This window comes from Trichechus manatus, unplaced genomic scaffold (assembly GCF_000243295.1).
Source record: "Trichechus manatus latirostris isolate Lorelei unplaced genomic scaffold, TriManLat1.0 scaffold00018, whole genome shotgun sequence".
NCBI classification, from domain to species: domain Eukaryota; kingdom Metazoa; phylum Chordata; class Mammalia; order Sirenia; family Trichechidae; genus Trichechus; species Trichechus manatus.
Genome location: NW_004443954.1, coordinates 10826723 through 10845987, shown reverse-complemented (window position 1 = coordinate 10845987; position 19265 = coordinate 10826723). Strand labels below are relative to the sequence as shown.

The 19265-nt window shown below is 39.3% G+C and overlaps 1 protein-coding gene across 1 annotated transcript in view; it reads right to left on the bottom strand.

Annotated features, from left to right (window-relative positions):
• Positions 1-2697: 2697 nt before the first annotated feature.
• PPP1R42 (protein phosphatase 1 regulatory subunit 42) overlaps positions 2698-19265 on the bottom strand; it is a 32060-nt gene continuing 15492 nt past the window's right edge. Inside the window, exon 5 of the mRNA XM_023727728.1 lies at positions 2698-3078. Within this exon, the coding sequence (XP_023583496.1) occupies positions 2917-3078 (162 nt within the window). The 3' untranslated portion in view covers positions 2698-2916. The remainder of the gene's footprint in view (positions 3079-19265) is intronic.

Genomic DNA, 19265 nt, shown 5'->3' with positions numbered 1-19265 from the left:
ATCACAAGTGGGTGGCTTTAACAAACAAATTTATTTTCTCACAGTTTAGGGGGCTAAGCAAAAAAAGAAACCAAACCCATTGCCGTCGAGTCGATTCTGACTCATAGCGACCCTATAGGACAGAGTAGAACTGCAGGGAGCAGTTGTTGGATTAAAACTGCTAACCTTTTGGTTAGCAGTCATAGCTCTTAACCACTGCGCCACCAGGGCTCCTTTAGGATCATAGATGTTCAAGTTGAGGGCACTGGCTCTAGGGGAAAGGTTTCTCTCTCTCTGTCAGCTCTGGAGGAAGTTCCTTGTCTCTTCTGAGCTTCTGCTCCTGGGTGATCCTCATGTGGCTTGGCATCTCTCTTCCCCCATCTCTGCTGGCTAGCTTGTTTTTAATCTCTTTTATATCTCAAAAGAGAATGACTCAAGATACACCCTGCAGTAATCCTACCTCATTAACATAACAAAGACAGTGCATTACCGAGTAGGATTATAACCACAGGCATAAAGGTTAGCATTTACAACACATATTTTGGGGGGACATAATTCATCCATAACATTCCACCCTTTGGCCCCCAAAAATTCATATCCTTGCCACATGCAAAACACAGTCACCCCATCACATCATCCCTGAAGTCTTAAATCAACTCCAAGTCTAAAATCTCATCTTCTGAATCATCTAAACCAAATATGGGGGAGACTTTAGGTGTATTCCATCCTGGGGCAAAATTCCTGTTCATCTGTGAACCTGCAAAATCTAGATTACAAGTTGTCTGTTTCCAAAGTACAATGATAGGCACAAGGTAGACATTTTTATTACAAATGGGAGAAATTGGAGGGAAAGAAGGGATAACAGGCACCAAGCAAGTCTAAAACCCAGCAGAACAATTTACATTAGCTCTCAAGGCTTGAAAATAATCCTCTGTTCTCTGAGGCCATCTGGGCAAGGGCCCCATCCTCCAGACTCTGGGTATCGGTCATGCCTTCTGGATTCTGGGTGGAGGCCCCTCGGCCCTGGGCTTCAGATCCGCCTTCCAGAGATGACAACTCTGCTTCGTCGGCTTTAGGCAGCCCCATTTGCCTAGTCCATCTGAGTGGTGACCCTACCCCCTTGGCCCTAGCAGGCCCCATTCTTCTGCCCCTTGGGCATGGCAGCCCCACACCCTCAGCTTTGGGTGGTGGACCCATCTCCCCCAGCAAACCCACACTCCAGAACAGAGTTGGCGAAGATCTGACTCTTTGAAACCTAGGAAGGTATGGCCCCTCTCTTTGAGATCCAGGAGACAGTGGCCCCACCTTTTGAAACCGAGAAGGCCTGTTTCCTGTGCTCCTTCCAACAGTTCTGCTGATCTCTGAGCTGCTCCAGGGATGGTCCTTTTCTTTTCTTGGAGGACAACAGATGTAACTCCTTTGGCCTGTTTCCTGCCTGTAGAATTCCAAGAAGCAGACAGCATTTTCCCTTTCTTCCTATCCCTGTCCCCTTCAGTCTAAGCTGATGGGTCTTCTGCTGTGGCAGTTGGTTAGATCCATCAGTCACAGGCTTAATCTCTTTAACAAAAGATTGTGTAGCCACATCCTTGGTGAAAATTCTAGGACATGTATCCTTAGTTTGTACAACAGAATTTTCCAAATCTTTAAGTTCTGTTTTCATTTTACATAGTTCATTTTTAAGTCCATCTCTTTTCTCTTGCATTTTACTATAAGCAGCAAGGAGAAACCATGCAGCTACTTTATATCTCCTCAGCTACATATCCAAGTTCATCACTTATGAGTTCTACTGTCCACCAAATGTTTGAAAATAATTCAGACAAGTTCTTTGCCACTGCATAAAAAGCATCACCCTTTTTCCATTGTCCAATAACATGTTCATCGTTTTCTTTTAAAGCCTCACCAGAAGCACATTTAATTTCCACATTTCTAGCAACGTTCTGTTGTTGGCACCATATGTATTACCTAAGACGACCGAGGCTTTCTCTATCACCCTCCTCACTTCCTTGAGCCCTCACTAGAATTGCCTTTGACATCCATACTTCTATGAACAGTCTCTTCAAGGAAATCTAGGCTTTTACTATTAGGCACCTTAAAAGGCACCTTCAAATTCTTCCAGCCTCTACCTATTACCCAATTCCAAAACCACTTCCACAGGTATCTGTTAGAGCAGCACCCCACTCTTCTGGTACCAAATTCTGTCTTAGTTATCGAGTGCTGCTATAAAGGTACCACAAGTGGATGGCTTTAACAAACAGACATTTATTTTCTCACAGTTTAGGAGGCTAAATATCCAAATTCAGGTCGTCAGCTCTAGAGGAAGAATTTTTCTCTTTGTTGGCTCTATCCTTGTTTCCTCTGCGCTTCTGCTCCTGGGTGATCTTCATGTGGCTTGGCACCTCTCTTCGCTTATCTCTGCTTGCTAGCTTGTGTTTAATTTCTTTTATATCTCAAAAGAGAGTGACTCAATATACACCCTACACAATCTTTCCTCATTAACATAACAAAGATGACCCATTCCCAAATGGGATTACAACCACAGGCATAGAAGTTAGGATTTACAACACATTTTTTGGGGGGACACAATTCAATCCATAACACAATGAAAACCTTGATCAATTTGAGCTACATGACCAAGAGCTAAGGAGTCTCTTGGAGTCTTCAGAGGATTTGTACCAATGAAAGTTTGGGAAAATGTCAGCAAGTTCTACACATTTATAGCTAGCGATGTTTAGTGGTAACAGCCACCTTTTCTTTTCAAAGAATGACTATCTGGTGCTTTAACTATTTCTGAAAAGTGGACATTTGTTCATGCTTTATTTCTCAATTTTAACTTTTGCTCTTATTCAAAATATCCAATTTAAAGTTGAACATTTTTATAGAGGCAGATGTCATATTTACACTTCTGGAGGCTAGCTGATAAATTAATCAAAAAGTCAATCAGGTTGCTTTCTCTAAGAAAACGATATAATATAAATGTGTACCTAGTGATTTGGACACCAAAATCAGTCTGTCCCTGTATTTTGGTTTGAGACAAACAGGATTTCCATTTAGATCCATTTTCCACAACTTCATCAACTTGCTCAGTAAAAACTCCAAATCCTGTAATTACAGAAGAAAAAGCAAGACATAAGTATTTCGTAATTATCAGTATTTCTAGCATGCCAGTTAACTGTATTTAAATGTTATTACTGTTTTTCATGGAGTTCTAGCTCAGTACCAGGTACTTAGAAGGTGCACAATAATTATTTAGATAAAATGGTTTAAACCGCTAATTTTCTAGTTGCCGTGGAGTTGACCCTGTCTCAGGCCGACCCCACGTGTGTCAGAGTAGAACTGTGCTCCATAGGGTTTCTTCAATGGCTGATTTTTCAGAAGTAGATCACCAGGCCTTTCCTACAAGGTGCCTCTGGGTAGACTTGAACTTCCAACCTTTCGGTTAGCAGGCAAGTTAACCACTTGCACCACTCAGGGACTACACTGGAATTGTTGCTGTGTGCCATGGAGTTGATTCTGACTCACGGTGATCTTATATGATAGTGTAGAGCTGCCCCTTAGGGTTTCCTGGGCTCTGATCTTCACAGAAGCAGATCACCAGGTCTTTTCTCCTTCAGAGTTGATGGTGGGTTCAAACTGCCGACCTTTTGGTTAGCAGCCGAGCAGTTAACCATCGCACCACCAGGGCTCCTTACACTGATGATAGTAATAAATTTAAAAAAAAACAAAAAAAAAAAACCCCAAACCTGTTGCTGTTGGGTTGATTCCAACTTATAGCGACTATATAGGACAGAGCAGAACTGCCCCATAGGGTTTCCAAGGCTGTAATCTTTACAGAAACAGACTGCCACATCTTTCTCCCACCCTTGAACCGCTGACTTTTCAGTTAGCAGTCGAGGCTTAACCACTGTGCCATCAGGCTTCCTGTACTGCTAATAGAGGGGACTAAAGATGAGGGAAAAGGTGAGGTCCTGAGCTGGCAGCCACAGACCTGTTCTCTGTGACACTTCCTTAAATGGACCCAACCTGCCGCTCAGAAAACACTTCTGCCCCCAACCCCCCAGTCTACAGAGGACGCCCTGTTCTCACTGGAGCTGCTGGAAGTTCACAGATGAAGGCAATTAAGGAGTAAGCAGCCCACAGGCCTTGCAAACTATATATTGTTGCTTTTTATTTTACACAGAATGCATATTCATTTTTAAAATCTGTAAAAAATATATCAAAGGGAAAGTAGAAGAAGAAAAAATCACTAACATGCTTATCACCCAAAGATGACTATTAGTTTGTTGTTACACATCCTTCTGGTCTTCTTTTTTGAGCGCAGGGGTTTCTTTTAAAATTGTCATCATACTGTGAGTACAATTTCTTTTTGTTGTCTCATAAAGGTTTGCCTGTTTTTACAGCTTACCAAAAAATCAGCTAGTTCATATTTCAAGGAATAGTTAGTTATTCCAGCATCTGACACCCCAGTAAGTGGCACTTAAGAACCAGCTCTCACTTTGCCCTCTTCTCCTCTTTTTCCCTGTTTGGGTTTCTCTTTCCCACCAGTCACTATTTCTCTTCCCTATTCCTTGCCTTTCTGACATCCTTTCCCTTGCTTTCTCTCCTTCCTCTTTCCACCTTCCTTCCCCAATTGCTATTTTAACTACTATTAAATGGGAAATGAAATATACTTCAGGTATTTTTTATGTTTGTTTACAAAAAAGTTTTTTTTTTAAAAAAAATTTAAAACCAAGTAAGTTTAACCTGTAATGAAGTACTCAAAAAAGTCATTAAAAAATGTTTTTCTACTCTGTAGCCTTCAACTTATTCTCTTTGGCACAGTGGTTAAGAGCTCGGCTGTTAACCAAAGGTTGGCAGTTCAAATCTACCAGCTGCTCCTTGGAAACCCTATGGGGCAGTTAGTTCTACTCTGTCCTATGGGGTCGCTATGAGTCGGATCTACTTGACAGCAACAGCTATGGTATGGTATAGGCGGAAAAAAAAAAAAAAAAGAGAGCGAAAACTCCCTTCACTCAGACAAAAGCATTCTTTTAAAGCACATATTTTGCTGCTAATAGTAACTGCCAGTATTGACTGGTTCTCAGGGCAAGCTCTGTGGTTTTCAGAGCACTGCTCCGTATGTGATCTTGTGGGTATCTAGGAAGATTGCTGCTCTTTAGAAAATGGACGTGAGGATTATACGGTTAACGAAGATTTCAGAAGACGGCACCCGGCAGAGAGCTATGATTCTTCCATTTGTTTTCCACAAGTCAAACTTTAGATCAGAATTATCATGGGAACTGTTGAATTGGTGTATGTTTTGTTGTGTGTATTCTCCACAACAACAACAAAATAAATAAAATTTAGAAAGAAAAAAATTATCATGGGGTATAAGGGGGAAATTGGGAAACATATTATAGATGAATTCATACATGTTCTTAATTGCAAAGCTGAAAGCAAATTGTGCATTGTCTGGTATTTTTGTTCCCCAGATCGTTTCCTCACCTTCCAAACTTGATATCGTTTCAGCCTTATATGTATCTATTTAACCTATTTGTGCCCTCCATCTTATTCTTTGCTCTACTCATGTTTACTACTTAGATATTTCATTTTTTGAAAAATTTTCTGGTAAGATTGCATTTATACTTTAGATTTTAGAGAAGCATTTTCTACTATGAAGCTTTAAAAATAGCAGTTCCCCTTTCACACATTAAAAATCTCTACAAAACTGTCATAAACACAGAGGTAACAAAATCGGAACCCTGGCTGGGCACCTGCACCTGTATAATGGAACTCTACCTTTGGGGGATAGTTACAAGGACAACTGGGTGTCTAGGACTCCCTGCAGGGCACCTGCTAGGTCCCTTCAGCTTCCTGAGACCAACCCCTTCCTCTGTAAAGTGGTCAAAGTATTTCCATTTTTGCCTACCCCATTATTCAGTAAACTACTTAATGAATCCTAAGTATGTTCAGAGATCCTAGGGAACAACTTATGTGAAACTGTAAGGAGTTATTCTTTTAAAAAAGAGGCAATCCACAGTTTCTGGCACCACTGCTTACGGTGGGACTTGGGCCAGTCACTTAGGCTTTCTGAGTCTCAGTGTCCTCATTTACAAAGTGATGATAATGAGGGTTGGATGCCATGGCATATACAGATGAGCCTGGGACAAAGCAGCTAAGTAATAAATGTGTTCTCTGCGTCTTTGCCTACCCTGCCACCCCTTAGCTCATTCCCCTTCTCTTAATTTTGGTTAATAAAGAACAAAAATTGTTGTAAATGAGGAAGAATAAGCTTCTGACCCACTAAAAAACAAGTTCTTACAAGAAAACTCTTTTCAAAATTATAAACTTCAGCCCTCAGTCCTGGGCCTGGGATCATACCTTATCCTCAACATTTGTACAACAGTGGTTAACACAGGCATACTTATTTTATTTATGTGAGAATTCCACTGTATTTTTTTCTGACTCTAAAAACATTTAAGGAAGGGATTATGTATTACATTTTTGTACAGTGTTGAATGTAATGAATGTCAATAATAAGAGAACTTTAAAGTTTTGTAGATAAAGAGTCCTGTAGAGTTTTGTTAATTGTTCCTCACTTGATAAATGACCCTCAGCATACTCCCTCCAGTGTATGTTTATTTAAGACTAAAGTAATCCTGTGCTGAAATACGATTACCCTTTGGATACGCTCTGGTTGTTCATTGCCTTCCTGTCTTTCATGAAATGCTTTCACTTCCCTGCCCTTCAATAAGTTACGCTAAAGGGACCAGACACTTTTCTGGAGAGTCTCTGTTTGATAAATGATCATGTCATGCTATCACTGAGAGGAGAGCTGCTAAACAGTGAGGAGCCGAGGTGATTTCCCATGCAGGGCTGGTGCCTCAGTGCCTTCTCCACAGTTAATGACGACCACTGATGAACCTGTATTTGACCTGCACGCTCCAATCTTTATTGGAAACGTCTGGCCCAACTGTCCTAACTACATCGAAAGACAGCCATTTGTCATCCCCCTGACTGCCTGTCATCATCTGCCTGGGAAAATCTATAATTTTTGGTTGGTTCCTGACTAAACTGTAGACTGAATAAATTTATCTTTGGGACACTCTGCTTGTCAGGGTCAATATTGAGCAGAGGTTGAATAAATTAGAAACTGGGAAAACATGACAGGCCATAGTGGTTTGTTCATTTGTGTCTTAGAAATCAAATCTTTAGTTTATATAAAGACGCAAGCCCATTAAGTTGATTTCCACCATTCATTCTGAAGATGCTATACCTCATGATAAGTGGTCATCAGAAAACCAGTGAAGCAAATCACTAATATATCTGACTGTGAGATGAACTTTTCAGATCATATTGATTTAGCAAACTTTGCAGGATTAAAAACTGTAGGTGGAGACTTAAAAATTGTTTTTTGTTCTTTCAAGTTTTAATACATTTTTGCAACCCTATTTATTTGACTTAATAGTGTCAGCAAGCTATTAAGGTTGCCTCAATGATGTTCATGGCTCAAATTACAAAGCTCATCAAGCTACCTGCAAAAAATGCAGAAGTTTTCTTGTAAATGGTCATTAGATTATTTAATATTTTTACATACTTGTTGATATGTACTTGTTTAAGGAACTTCACATAAAAAAATGCAAACAAATATTAACCAAAGGTAAATGTCATTTAAACTAGAGCCCTGTGAGTCAGAGAGAGGAATTTCTAAACCATGGAGTTATTTGATGGCCTAAAACCTCTCTTTCTTCTTCTCAGTGGTTGGCCTCAACATCAGTTTTATTGAGAAGTGGGTCATCTTCCCGCAAAGATTTCTCAGTTATTAGCCTCTGGTCTCACACTTCCTCTTCATTCTTCTTTCCCATCTTTTTCAACAAAGGAAGAGTCCCGTCTCTTTTCCCAGGTTAATCAGTTCTCTTGACCTTCCCCTCTCCATCGGGCCTTTTTCCCTTAGGATCTTCTCCCTCTTACATTTCCCATCTCTTACTCTCCTCTGGCTTTCATCCTATCTCTTACCTACCATCGCCAGATTCCTTGTAAGAGAAGTCCATACTAGTGCTCCTCAAACTTGAATGTGCCTAAGAATCACCTAGGGACCTGTTTCAGTGCAGATTCTGATTTGTTAAGTCCAGGGAAGAAGCTGAGATTCTGCATTTCTGATGCCGGTGCTGCTGGTGTAAGGGCCACATTTGGAATTAGAAGGGTCTAGGCCACAGCCTCACTTCCTTAACCTGCAGCCTGGCGCTACTGAAGACACCACGTACCATATCACTGACCCACATTGCCTAACATGGACTTTCTCAGTCTCATCTTCTTTGAAGCACCTGATCCTTGTGACCACTTCCTTCATGACTTTGTGATTCTATATTCTTGCAGGTTCCATGGTTCCTTCACGAGTCTCTGACCCCACAAGGAACAAACCTTTGACCATGGACATACCAATTTATGAACAGGCTGTTTTCTAAAAGTTGCTTTTAAGAATTCAGGACACACCGCATAAAAACAATGTCATACCGTGTGGACCATTGCTTAGGTCAGCCCATGAAAACCTACATAATGAGAAAAGGCCTAAAGAATAGCTGGCAGTGACAGTACTGTAAAAACCTTCCCATAGTGTATCGCCATGTTTTCAGAGCCCTTGAGCCCTTGAGCCCCCTCTGAGTCACAGGAGCAGCCATCCCCTGCGCCAGACCCTCAGGAATCAGTTCACTTGCTTCCTTTTCTATAATCTACAATCTACTATGATCTATTCCTTTCAAACATTTGTTGCCCTTCCTTGGACCACAGCAGAATGTAAAATTGTGTCACAGTTAGAGAAAAGTTTTCCTCCCGTAACCCACCACCTTCTCCATTTCTATTGAGACCCTCTACAGAAAAGGAGAGGTCATATTGATGATACTGGTAAAGCTTCTATTACTCCAAGGAAGGAAGAGTCATCTGTACACCCAAGGAACAACCAGACTGTGTTAAGACACGTTGAGCGTTCCCTCATATATTCTCTTCTTGCTCTATGCTACTCTTTCTACGCAATCTTATCCAGGATGGAAGTTTCAGTGACCACTTAGCTGTCTGCTGAAGGCTCCCGTATTTATCTCTCCTCTGAGTTCTGGCCTCATACATCCAATTGTCTACTTGGTATTTCCTCTGGAACATTTCAAAGGTACCTCAATCTGTACATGACCAAAACTCATGATCTCTTCCTCTTCCTCAAACCCTACTCCTGAGTTCTCTGTTTCCTACTGTGACTGAGAATCATTCCTGATATTTCCGTCTCCCTCACTCCCTATATCTGATTCACCATCATGCCCTGTCCACTTTACTTCCTAAACATCTCTCCAATCTACCACTCTTTTCATTTCCACCCTCGTCCTATTCAAGTTGTCACTCTCTCACTTCCGAACTAGGCTGGTGTCTTTCAGTCTGTTCTCTACACTGTAGCCACAGTGATCTTTTCAAAATGCTAATCTCTAATTACTTTACCTCCCTAGCACTGCCCTGACTTCTATCCCCCAGTCCAAAGCTGGTCCAGGACAGGAAGTTCAATGTAGGACCATATAGAGGGATGAAAAGAGGAGGCAAACCATGTCTTTCCTCCCTCTTTCCATATTTTTGCTCCCTCTAATCAGCAAAAGGAGCCCTGGTGGTGCAGTGGTTAAGATTTCGGGCTGCTGACCAAAAGATCGGCAGTTCGAATATACCAGCTACACCATCAATGACTCCCCATTGTTCTTAGGACAGAATTCTTTACTGTGACCTATGAGGCACTGCATCAGTTTACACCAGTTTACACCTTTGCTCCCTCTGATTCCAATCCCTCATATTTGCCATGTTCTCTCTTGCCCCAGGGCCTTTGCACATGCTGTTCCCTTTGCCTGGTTAAGTACTTTTCGTCTCTCAGAACTCAGCTCAGCAACTTCTTCCTCAGGAAAGCCTTCACTGACCTCCTTAACTAAGGAAAGTCCTCCTATTATAGAATCTTCAGAGCCACAAACTTCACCTTTGTAGTACTTGCTGCGGGTGCAATTTTACATTTGTTTTTGGGTGATTATGTGTTTAATGTCTCTCTTCCCCTTAATGCTGAAAGCTCCATGAGGCCAGGGATCATATCAGTTTTGTGTTCACTATTGTCTCCCTCGGTGTCTAGCAAATGCTGCCACATAGTAGGTGTGTTAAATGAATGGATAAGAAGAAATGAATGAATGCATGAAGGAAGGAGTAAATGAACAGGAGAGAGGCAGGGGGTCCAAGGTTAGGAGCAGGATGGGAATTATAAAGGAGAAATAAGATGGAACGATTTTGAAGATTTTGCCGATTAAACAAACAAACAAAAACCAAACCCTTTGCCGTTGTGTCAATTCTGACTCATAGTGATGCTATAGGACAGGGTAGAACTGCCCCATAGGGCTTCCAAGCAGTAGCTGGTAGATTCGAACTGCCGATCTTTTAGTTAGCAGCCCGAAATCTTAACCACTGCGCCACCAGGGCTCCTTTTGCTGATTAGAGGGAGCAAAAATATGGAAAGAGGGAGGAAAGACATGGTTTGCCTCCTCTTTTCATCCCTCTGTATGGTCCTACATTGAACTTCCTGTCCTGGACCAGCTTTGAACTGGGGGATAGAAGTCAGGGCAGTGCTAGGGAGTGCTGGGGGAAGGAGTCCTTGGCAGCTGTGGACCTGTAGAGGGGAAGAGAGGAAAGGGAATGAAATCCCAAGCGTCAGGAAGGACCAATGTGTTCCAGCAGCCACCTGGCCACCCAGCTTCTTACAGGCCCGTATCCTGTGCCTCTGCCTCTAATGGTGCTAGGACCCTCAGTGAGTGAGATATGGGCATCATTTGGGGATGCCTGTATTTCCCAGTGACTCAATTCTCTTCTTCTTTTCCCTTTTTTATCCTTTCCACAGAGCTCAAGGATTTGTCACCAGGTTGTACTCTTCCTTGCTACATGTATTTCTTTTAAATTTGCTGAAATATCTTTCTCTTCTTCACTGCTCAGACCAGAATCTTGATTGGGAAATTCAAAGTTACTTAACCATCCTTAAAAAAATAAAATAAAATAAAAACCTATCATATTTTTTTACACAAATAACACGTGCCTTCTACATTTGTTTGCCAACATAGCCCTCCCCTTACAGGTATTTTTGTAAGAGCCACTATGCCAATTTTTTTTTTCACATGTTGCTGTAAAAAAAATTAGCATAGCGTGCTTATGAAAATACCATGTGGGGGGAAGGAGTGGTTGGCAAACAAAGGTAGAAGGCATGTATTATTTGCATAAAAATACGGTAGTTGCCATTGAGTCAACTCTGACTCATGATGACCCCAACTCATGGTGATCCCATGTCTTTCAGAGTAGAACTGCTCCATAGGGTTTTCAGTGACTGGTTTTTTGGAAGTAGATCTCCAGGCCTTTCTTCTGAGGCACCTCTGGGTGGACTTGAACCTCCAGCCTTTCAGTTAGCAGCCTAGCACGTTAACCGTTTATATCACCTAGGGACTCCTTTTAACCACCCTAGGGACTGTTGTATTTTCAGTTTTTTCTTAAATCAGGTACTTAAAATTGAATCTTTTGTGCCAAAAAATATGTAAATTCAGTTCTATGGAATAGGACTACAAGAAGACAAATTGTAAATATACACAAATCGCTGACATATTTTAGTTTATAACACTTTACAAAAATCTATGTATAAGATTGACAGGACTTTCAAGTGCTGGATAATCTATTGCAATATTTACAATATTTAATATAGTGACTGTGAAAAGAGTCCATTTTTAATACACATTTGAATAATGATTTAAATTCTGAATTAATTTCAGAGACAATGATAAATTATCAGCAAAAGTGATCATTTTTAAAACTGTACTTTCCTTGTATTTTTGCTTGCAAGAGAACATAACTATGTAAGAACTACACTCAGTTATTTCATGTGTTTTCTGTGGGTGCATTTGAAGAACCTATCAGCGTCCGTGTAAAAGCCGCTGCTCTAAGTGCTAACCCCCCAGTAAAGACAGCGGTTTCACTCAAATTCCCTAATGATGGCCACTCCTTTTCCCCATGGCCCAGAGCTGTCTGTTGTTGACTCTTAGGATGGATGTCAGCGACCTTATGTACGGCATGTTGAGATTTCTCCCTCGTGGCACAGGGCTTGATGTCAGCAGCTTTTGGGCAACTTCAATGAGGATAAAGAACGGGGAAAAATTAAAGCCACAAAATAGAGACATTGACCCCAACGATACAAAGAGCAACAAGAGGGTTAGTAATCTGATGCGGGACTTCAACATGTTCTTTGACTAAGTTGTCAGTGGATGATTTAAAAAGGACCACAAAAGCCCATTTCAGATGTACCCCAGGCACCTTCTGTGTCCACAGCTCCCCTGAAGCTGTGTCTAGGCACTTTTAAGTGCTGGTGTCGTCTGGCTGGAAGTAAAAGAACTTGAGATTTCATCCTCACTCCCTGGATATCTTCTCTCAAGATATATGTGTCAACTTGGCTGGGCCATGATTCCCAGTCTTGTGTGACTGTCCACCATTTTGTCATCTGATGTGGTTTTCCTATGTGTTGTAAATTCTATCTCTATGATGTTAATGAGGCAGGATTAGAGGCAGTTATATTAATGAGGCAGGACTCAATGTATGAGATTAGGTTGTATCTTGAGTCCAGTCTCTTTTGAGATATAAAAGAGAGAATCGAGCAGAGAAGAGAGGGACCTCATGCCACCAAGAAAGAAGCACCAGGAGCAGAGTGTGTCCTTTGGACCCGGGGTCCCTGCCTCGAGAAGCTCCTAGATCAGAGGAAGATTGATGACAAGGACCATTCTCCAGAACCAACAGAGAGAGAAAGCCTTCCCCTAGAGCTGGCACCCTGAATTCGGACTTCTAGCCTCCTAAACTGTGAGAAAATAAATTTCTCTTTGTTACAGCCATCCACTTGTTGGTATTTCTGTTATAGCAGCACTAGATGACTAAGACAGGAGGGAAAAGCAACTTCTGGTATATTCCAGCTGCTTGAACTTCCCGAATGGTTTGCATCTCCTGCCTAGGTGGTTGTATGTCTTTTATTTTCTTATTTACTCATTCAATAAACATTTCCACCACTCACTGGTCAGTTGGTCATACTGTGGTGGCTTGCATGTTGCTATGATGCTGGAAGCTATGCCACTGGTATTTCAAATACCAGTAATGTCACCCATGGTGGACAGGTTTCAGCAAAGCTTCCAGACTAAGACAGGCTAGGAAGAAAGGCCTGGTGATCTACTTCCAAAAATTAGCTTATGAAAACTCTATGGATCACAACAGAATATTGTCCAATATAGTGTTTGAAGATGAGCTCACTAGGTTGGAAGGCACTCAAAATATACAGTGGCTGCAACAATGGACTCAAGCATACCAACGATCATGAAGATAGGGCAGGACTGGGCAACATTTGGATCTGTTGTATATGGGACTATCATGATTTAGAGTCAACTCAATAGCAGCTAACAACAACAAACATTTAGTGGGTACCTACTGTGTGCCAGGCACTGGGCTGGGCTCTGGGGAATGCTGAAGTCAAAGATCAAAGTACTTTGCTTTCAGGGGCTGTGTCTCCTCGGATATATTTAGATACAAGCTAACAGTTATATTAACCAGCTGCTCCTTACCACCTTTGATTTTTCTTTTTATCAAAGTAATACAATCAATATTTAAAAACTCATAATTTCATGTTACATGAATTTTACCTCAATTATTTAAAAAGACCTCAATAATAAGGTTCATAATCAAACTTAAAGAGTACCTACGGCTTATAACAAAACCACTTTCAACTTCATCAGCTATTTCTACACAACTTTACCTCCACATTTCTAAGTAACAACTGCTATTCCTTGATTTTTCAATTTTAGATATTTATCTACTGAATTCCTACTATGGAAGTTGATTTAATTCTCTTAAATACTAACCCCACTTCCACTACACTTCTCTTCCCTAGCCTGTCAATATGTTTATACTAAAATGTTGGTTAAATTAATATTCAGTAATTACATTATTAAGATTGCTGTTGTTGTTAGGTGCCATTGAGTCGGACTCATAGCGACTCCATGTGACAGAGTAGAACTGATTACTTACATATTATTCACAGCTAAGCCAAATAGTGTACTATGATTGCTTCTTACTTTCCCTAGAGTTGAAAATTGCTTGATTATTTATTTGCTTAGTTTTCTGTGTACTTACTAACAGCAACTAACAACAACATCACCAATTTAGCCCGCTGCAGCCTGGGCAGGTTGCCCTCTAGCCTGCTGTACAGCTCATCCTAAGACTTCCTTTCACCTTCATTCTGGAGATTACCTTTGCCTTTCTCCCATTTCCAATATCTCTTTCCCTGGTTTAGGCTCCTGCTTGGGTGGAACACATTTTCTAAGAGCTGCCTGAGAAAGAGCATGAGTGCTGTAAATTTTCTGGGAACTTGCGTGTTTAAAAATGTTTTACATCTCATAATTGATTGAAAAAGTGATTGACCATATAATTCTAGATTAAGAATAATTTTCCCTCAAATTTTTGAAGGCATTATTCTACTGTCTTCCACATTGAAGAGTCTGATAACTCTTGAGTACATTTTGGTTCCTGATTCTTTGTATTACGATCTCTTTTTCTCTGTAGGAGCCCTTAGGATATTCTCTTTATACTTGGTATATTCTAAAATGTTTAAGGATAGACCTTGGTGTGCATCATTTTTCATCCACTGTTCTTGGCACTTGGGAGACCAGTTTAATCTGGAAACTTGTTCTTCAGTTCTGAAAATTTTTCTTACATTATTTTAAAATCATCTTTATTGAGGTATAATTGACATATAATAAAATACATCCATTTAAATGACCAAACATATACATTCATGTTACAACGAACATAATCAAGATACAGAATATTTCCATAATCCCAAAAGATTCACTCATGCTCCTTTCCAGTCAGTCTCTCCCCATCCCCTGGCCCAGGCAATCACTGATCTGCTATCTATTAATATATGCATTCATTTTTACTTTCTAAGAGTTTCATATAAATGGAGTCATATACATGTACTTCTTTGTGTCTGAGTCATTTCACTCGGTATAACGTTTTTGAACCTGTCCAAGCTGTTGTGTGCATCAGCAGTTTGTTCCTTTTTATTGCCCTGGTGGCACAGTGGTTAAGAGCTCGGCTGCTAACCAAAAGGTTGGCAGTTCAAACCCACCAGCCGCTCTGTGGAAACGCTATGGGCAGTTCTCCTCTGTCCTGTCGGGTAACTATGAATCAGAACCTACTCGAAGGCACCTACCAACAAAAACAACATTCCACTGCATGGATTATCACAGTTTACGTAGCCATTCTCTAGCTGAGGGAAACTTGGTTGCTTCCCAGGTAACAGATAAAGCCACTATATACATTTGGTGCAGGTTTATGTGTAAACATAGATTTTCATTTCTTTGGGTAGATACCTAGGGGTGAAATGGCTGCGTTGTATGGTAAGTGCATGTTTAAGTTTTAAGAAACCATCAAACTGTTTTCTAAAGAGGTTGTACTATTTTACATTTTCCTCAGCAATGGATGAGAGTTTCATTTGCTCCACAGCCTCATCAACAGTATTTATTGTCAGTCTCTTTAATTCTAGCCGTTCTAGTGGTTGTATAATGGTATGACATTTTGGGTTCAATTTGCATTTCCCTGATGAATAATGAGCATCTTTTCCTGTGCTTATTGACCATTCATATATCTTCTGAAGTAAAATCCCTGTTGAAATCTTTTGCCCATTTTTAAATAGGGTTATTTGTCTTCTTATTATAGGTTTGTAAGAGTTCTTTATATATTCTGAATACAAATTGCTTTTCAGATACATGTGCTGCTAATATTTTTTCTCTGTGTCTGGCTTACATTTTCATTAATGATGTCTTTTGAAGAGCAAAAGTTTTAAATTTTGATGAAGTACAGTTTATCAAATTTTTATAGACCATGATTTTTGTGTTTTAAAGAAATCTTTGTCTAATCTTTTTTTTTCCTAAAAGTTTTATATTTTAGCATTTAAATTTATATATGACACATTTTGAGTAATTTTTTTTGTATGGGGTGAAGGATCAAGGTTCACTCTTTTTATTTGGATATCCAGTTGTTCCACTGCCATGTTTTGAAAGGCTATCCTTTCCTCATTGACTTATCTTGGAACTTTTGTCAAAAATCAATTGACCATATATGTATGTAAAGTTACAATAATCAAGACATGAACACTGTCTTAATTACTGTAATTTTAAAGTTGTAAAATCAGGTAGGGTAAGTTCTTCAACTTTATTCTTCTTTATCAATATTGTTTTGGTATTCAAGGTCATTTGATTCACAGGTAAATTTTAGAATCAGCTTGTCAATTAAAAAATTTTGCTGGGATTTTGATTGAGATTGTGTTGAATTTATAGCTCAATTTGGAGAGAATAAACACCTTAACTATATAGAGTCTTTTGATCCATGAGCATGGTGTATCTTTCCATTTATTTAGGTTTTTTAAAATTTCTTTCAACAATTTTGTAGTTTTTCACTATACAGCTCTTGTACATATTTTCTTTTTTTTTTTTTTGAACCTTGAAAATTTAATGCTGAGGGAAATATCAGTCACAAAAGGACAAATACTATATGACCTCACTTATACAAAATAAGCAAATTTATAGAAACCAAAGATGATTAATTGTCACCAGAAATGGAAGAAAGGGGGAAAGGAGGAGTTTTTGTTTGGGAGGCAATGAGTTTATGTTAATGGTGGTAGAATATTTTGGAAAAGAATAGTAATAGTGGTGGTACAACATGAAAAATGTGATCAATGTCATTGAATTGTAAACGTAGAAGTTGTTGTATTGTTGAATGTTTTGGTGTGTATATTTTCACCACAATGATAAATAAATACATAAATTTGGAAAATAGATCCAGGAATGATATCTGCTTTAAAAAAATTCTAGAAAGAAAAAAGTGAATTAAGGATAAATAATAAACAAGCAATAATCAAAGAAATAATTTTAAAAATACTTCATAAAAACACCTAAATCTACAGATCAAAATGGCATACCAAGTGACAGGGTGAACTGTGAAGTAAAGATCTGCACCTAGATCTATTTTGCTTAAATTTCTGAATTCAAGGAACACGGAAACACAAAACCTTGCAAGCATCCAGCTAGGAAAAATAAACCAACAAATGAAGGAGAAACAGAATCACGGCATAGCGGAAGGCAGGGCAGCATTTTTATAGAGTTCTGGACGAAAAAGGTCTATAATCTTTGACTTCTATACCCAGCCAAACTATGTTTTGTTTGTGATAATAAAAGAAAGATATTTTTCAGATTTGCAGCACTTCAGAAATTCAGCAACATTTATAAAATTTAATTCCAAGAGGAAGCAATCCAGCAAATAAACAATGAATCAGAATGGAGAATTCGAGGAAAGGTAAAACAAAATATTCAAAAAACAATGGTATGCACTAAAAGCAAAAATGCTTACAATTAAATCTAAATATTTGTTGATAATAAACCAAACCAGAATCAAACGAGTTGATTCTGACTCGGCGGCAACCCCACATGTCTTGCATATATTTTCTTAAATTTATCCATTAAGTATTTCATGTTTCTTGATGAAATTGTAAATAGTATTTTTAAAAATCTTATTTTCCAGTTGTTCACTTGCTAGTATATGGAATACAATTGATTTTTTGTCCTGGGAAGCCTGCCACAATGAAGCAGCCTCTTTTTGTACCTTGGACACTCCAATCTCCCTTCAGCTTCAGAAACTTTGCATCTGCCGTTCCTCATGCCTGGCATGTTCTTTCCCTAGCTCTTTTCACAGCTTACTTCTTTCTTATCCTTCAGATCTCAGTGTAAATGCCATCTTTTCACAGCCCTTTTTTGATAACCTGATCTAAAATATCCACTGACCCTTCCATATTATGTAATCTTATTTATTTCCTTCATAACACTTTTCACAATGTTCCTTATTTATTTTCTGACCTTTCCCTCTCCTGTCCCACTGTAATATAAGTTCCTTGAGGGTAGAGGTCCTGTCTGTCTTATTTATAGTGGCATCCCCAATGCCTACAACATGTATCTTCAAGGGCCTAGAACAGTTCCTGGCACACAGAATATAATAAATATTTTTAATAGACTAACTTGATGGGGGAGGTGTCAGGAAATGCTTCACAGAGGAGGTGACACTAAGTTCAGTCTTAAAAAATGAAGAGGATTTGGTTATTTAGGCACTGATTAGTAGAAGGAATAATCAGCAGTAATTAGGGTATTTATCCTGGTTATGTATATACCTGGTTATGTATTTATAATCATTATGCAGGACTAAAATGACCAAGAAGTAATCACTGTGGGCAAACCTGCTTGACCTTAAAATCACAGAGAAAAAACCTTTCTTTGGGATCGTCTCGAGGTTAGCAGCTTTGTCCTGCTATCAAATTCCCTTTTTCTGCTCTGAGTTAAAAGTGTAACAGAATAAGATTTTAAAACTAATAACAGTAACAAATAAATCTTGGTAGTTATAATAATTAACAACTAACCAAATTTTTCAAGATATATTCGCCACTCATTACTGAATATCTGTTTGCCAAATACATTGCTTAGAAGCTGGGCTCACAAAAACACTTAGGAAAAATACTTATCACACCTGTATAATTGATCCAAACTGATGCCAATCTAGGAGATGGGAAATCTTCACCATTCTCTCCCCAGGGAAGGTACGCTTATCTGCTCAGCTACTCTGTTCCCAGTTCCCAGGCATTCTCTACTCAGAGCAAAGACTGGTACTCCAGGCTTTGTCATTTTGAAGAGGATCACATATATAGTATTTCTGATATAAGACCACCTGTTCTATCACAAACAATACAAAATCGTAGGACAATTAAATATTCTGATAATGAATACAAAATGTCCAGTGATAAAAATCTAGAACACTCTAAAAATGTAAATATGTTTGAATTCAGAATTTATCTTGTGAACTCCTTACATGCTTCATATTGTAAGTTGAAACAACTAATCGACTGGAGCTTCCTTATGGTCTTTTTATTTTAAACATTTGCCCTGTTTGTTTAATCACATTTTGGATATCTTGAGGAATTCATTTGTATGAGAATATGTATACCAAAAAAACCAAACTCATTGCCATCAAGTCGATACCAACTCATAGCGACCCTACAGGACTGTAACTGCCCCATAGGGTTTCCAAGGAGCAGCTGGTGGATTCGAAATGCTGACCTTTAGGGTTAGCAGCCAAACTCTTAACCACTGTGCCACCAGGGCTCCTGAATATGTATATATTTATTTATTTAATTA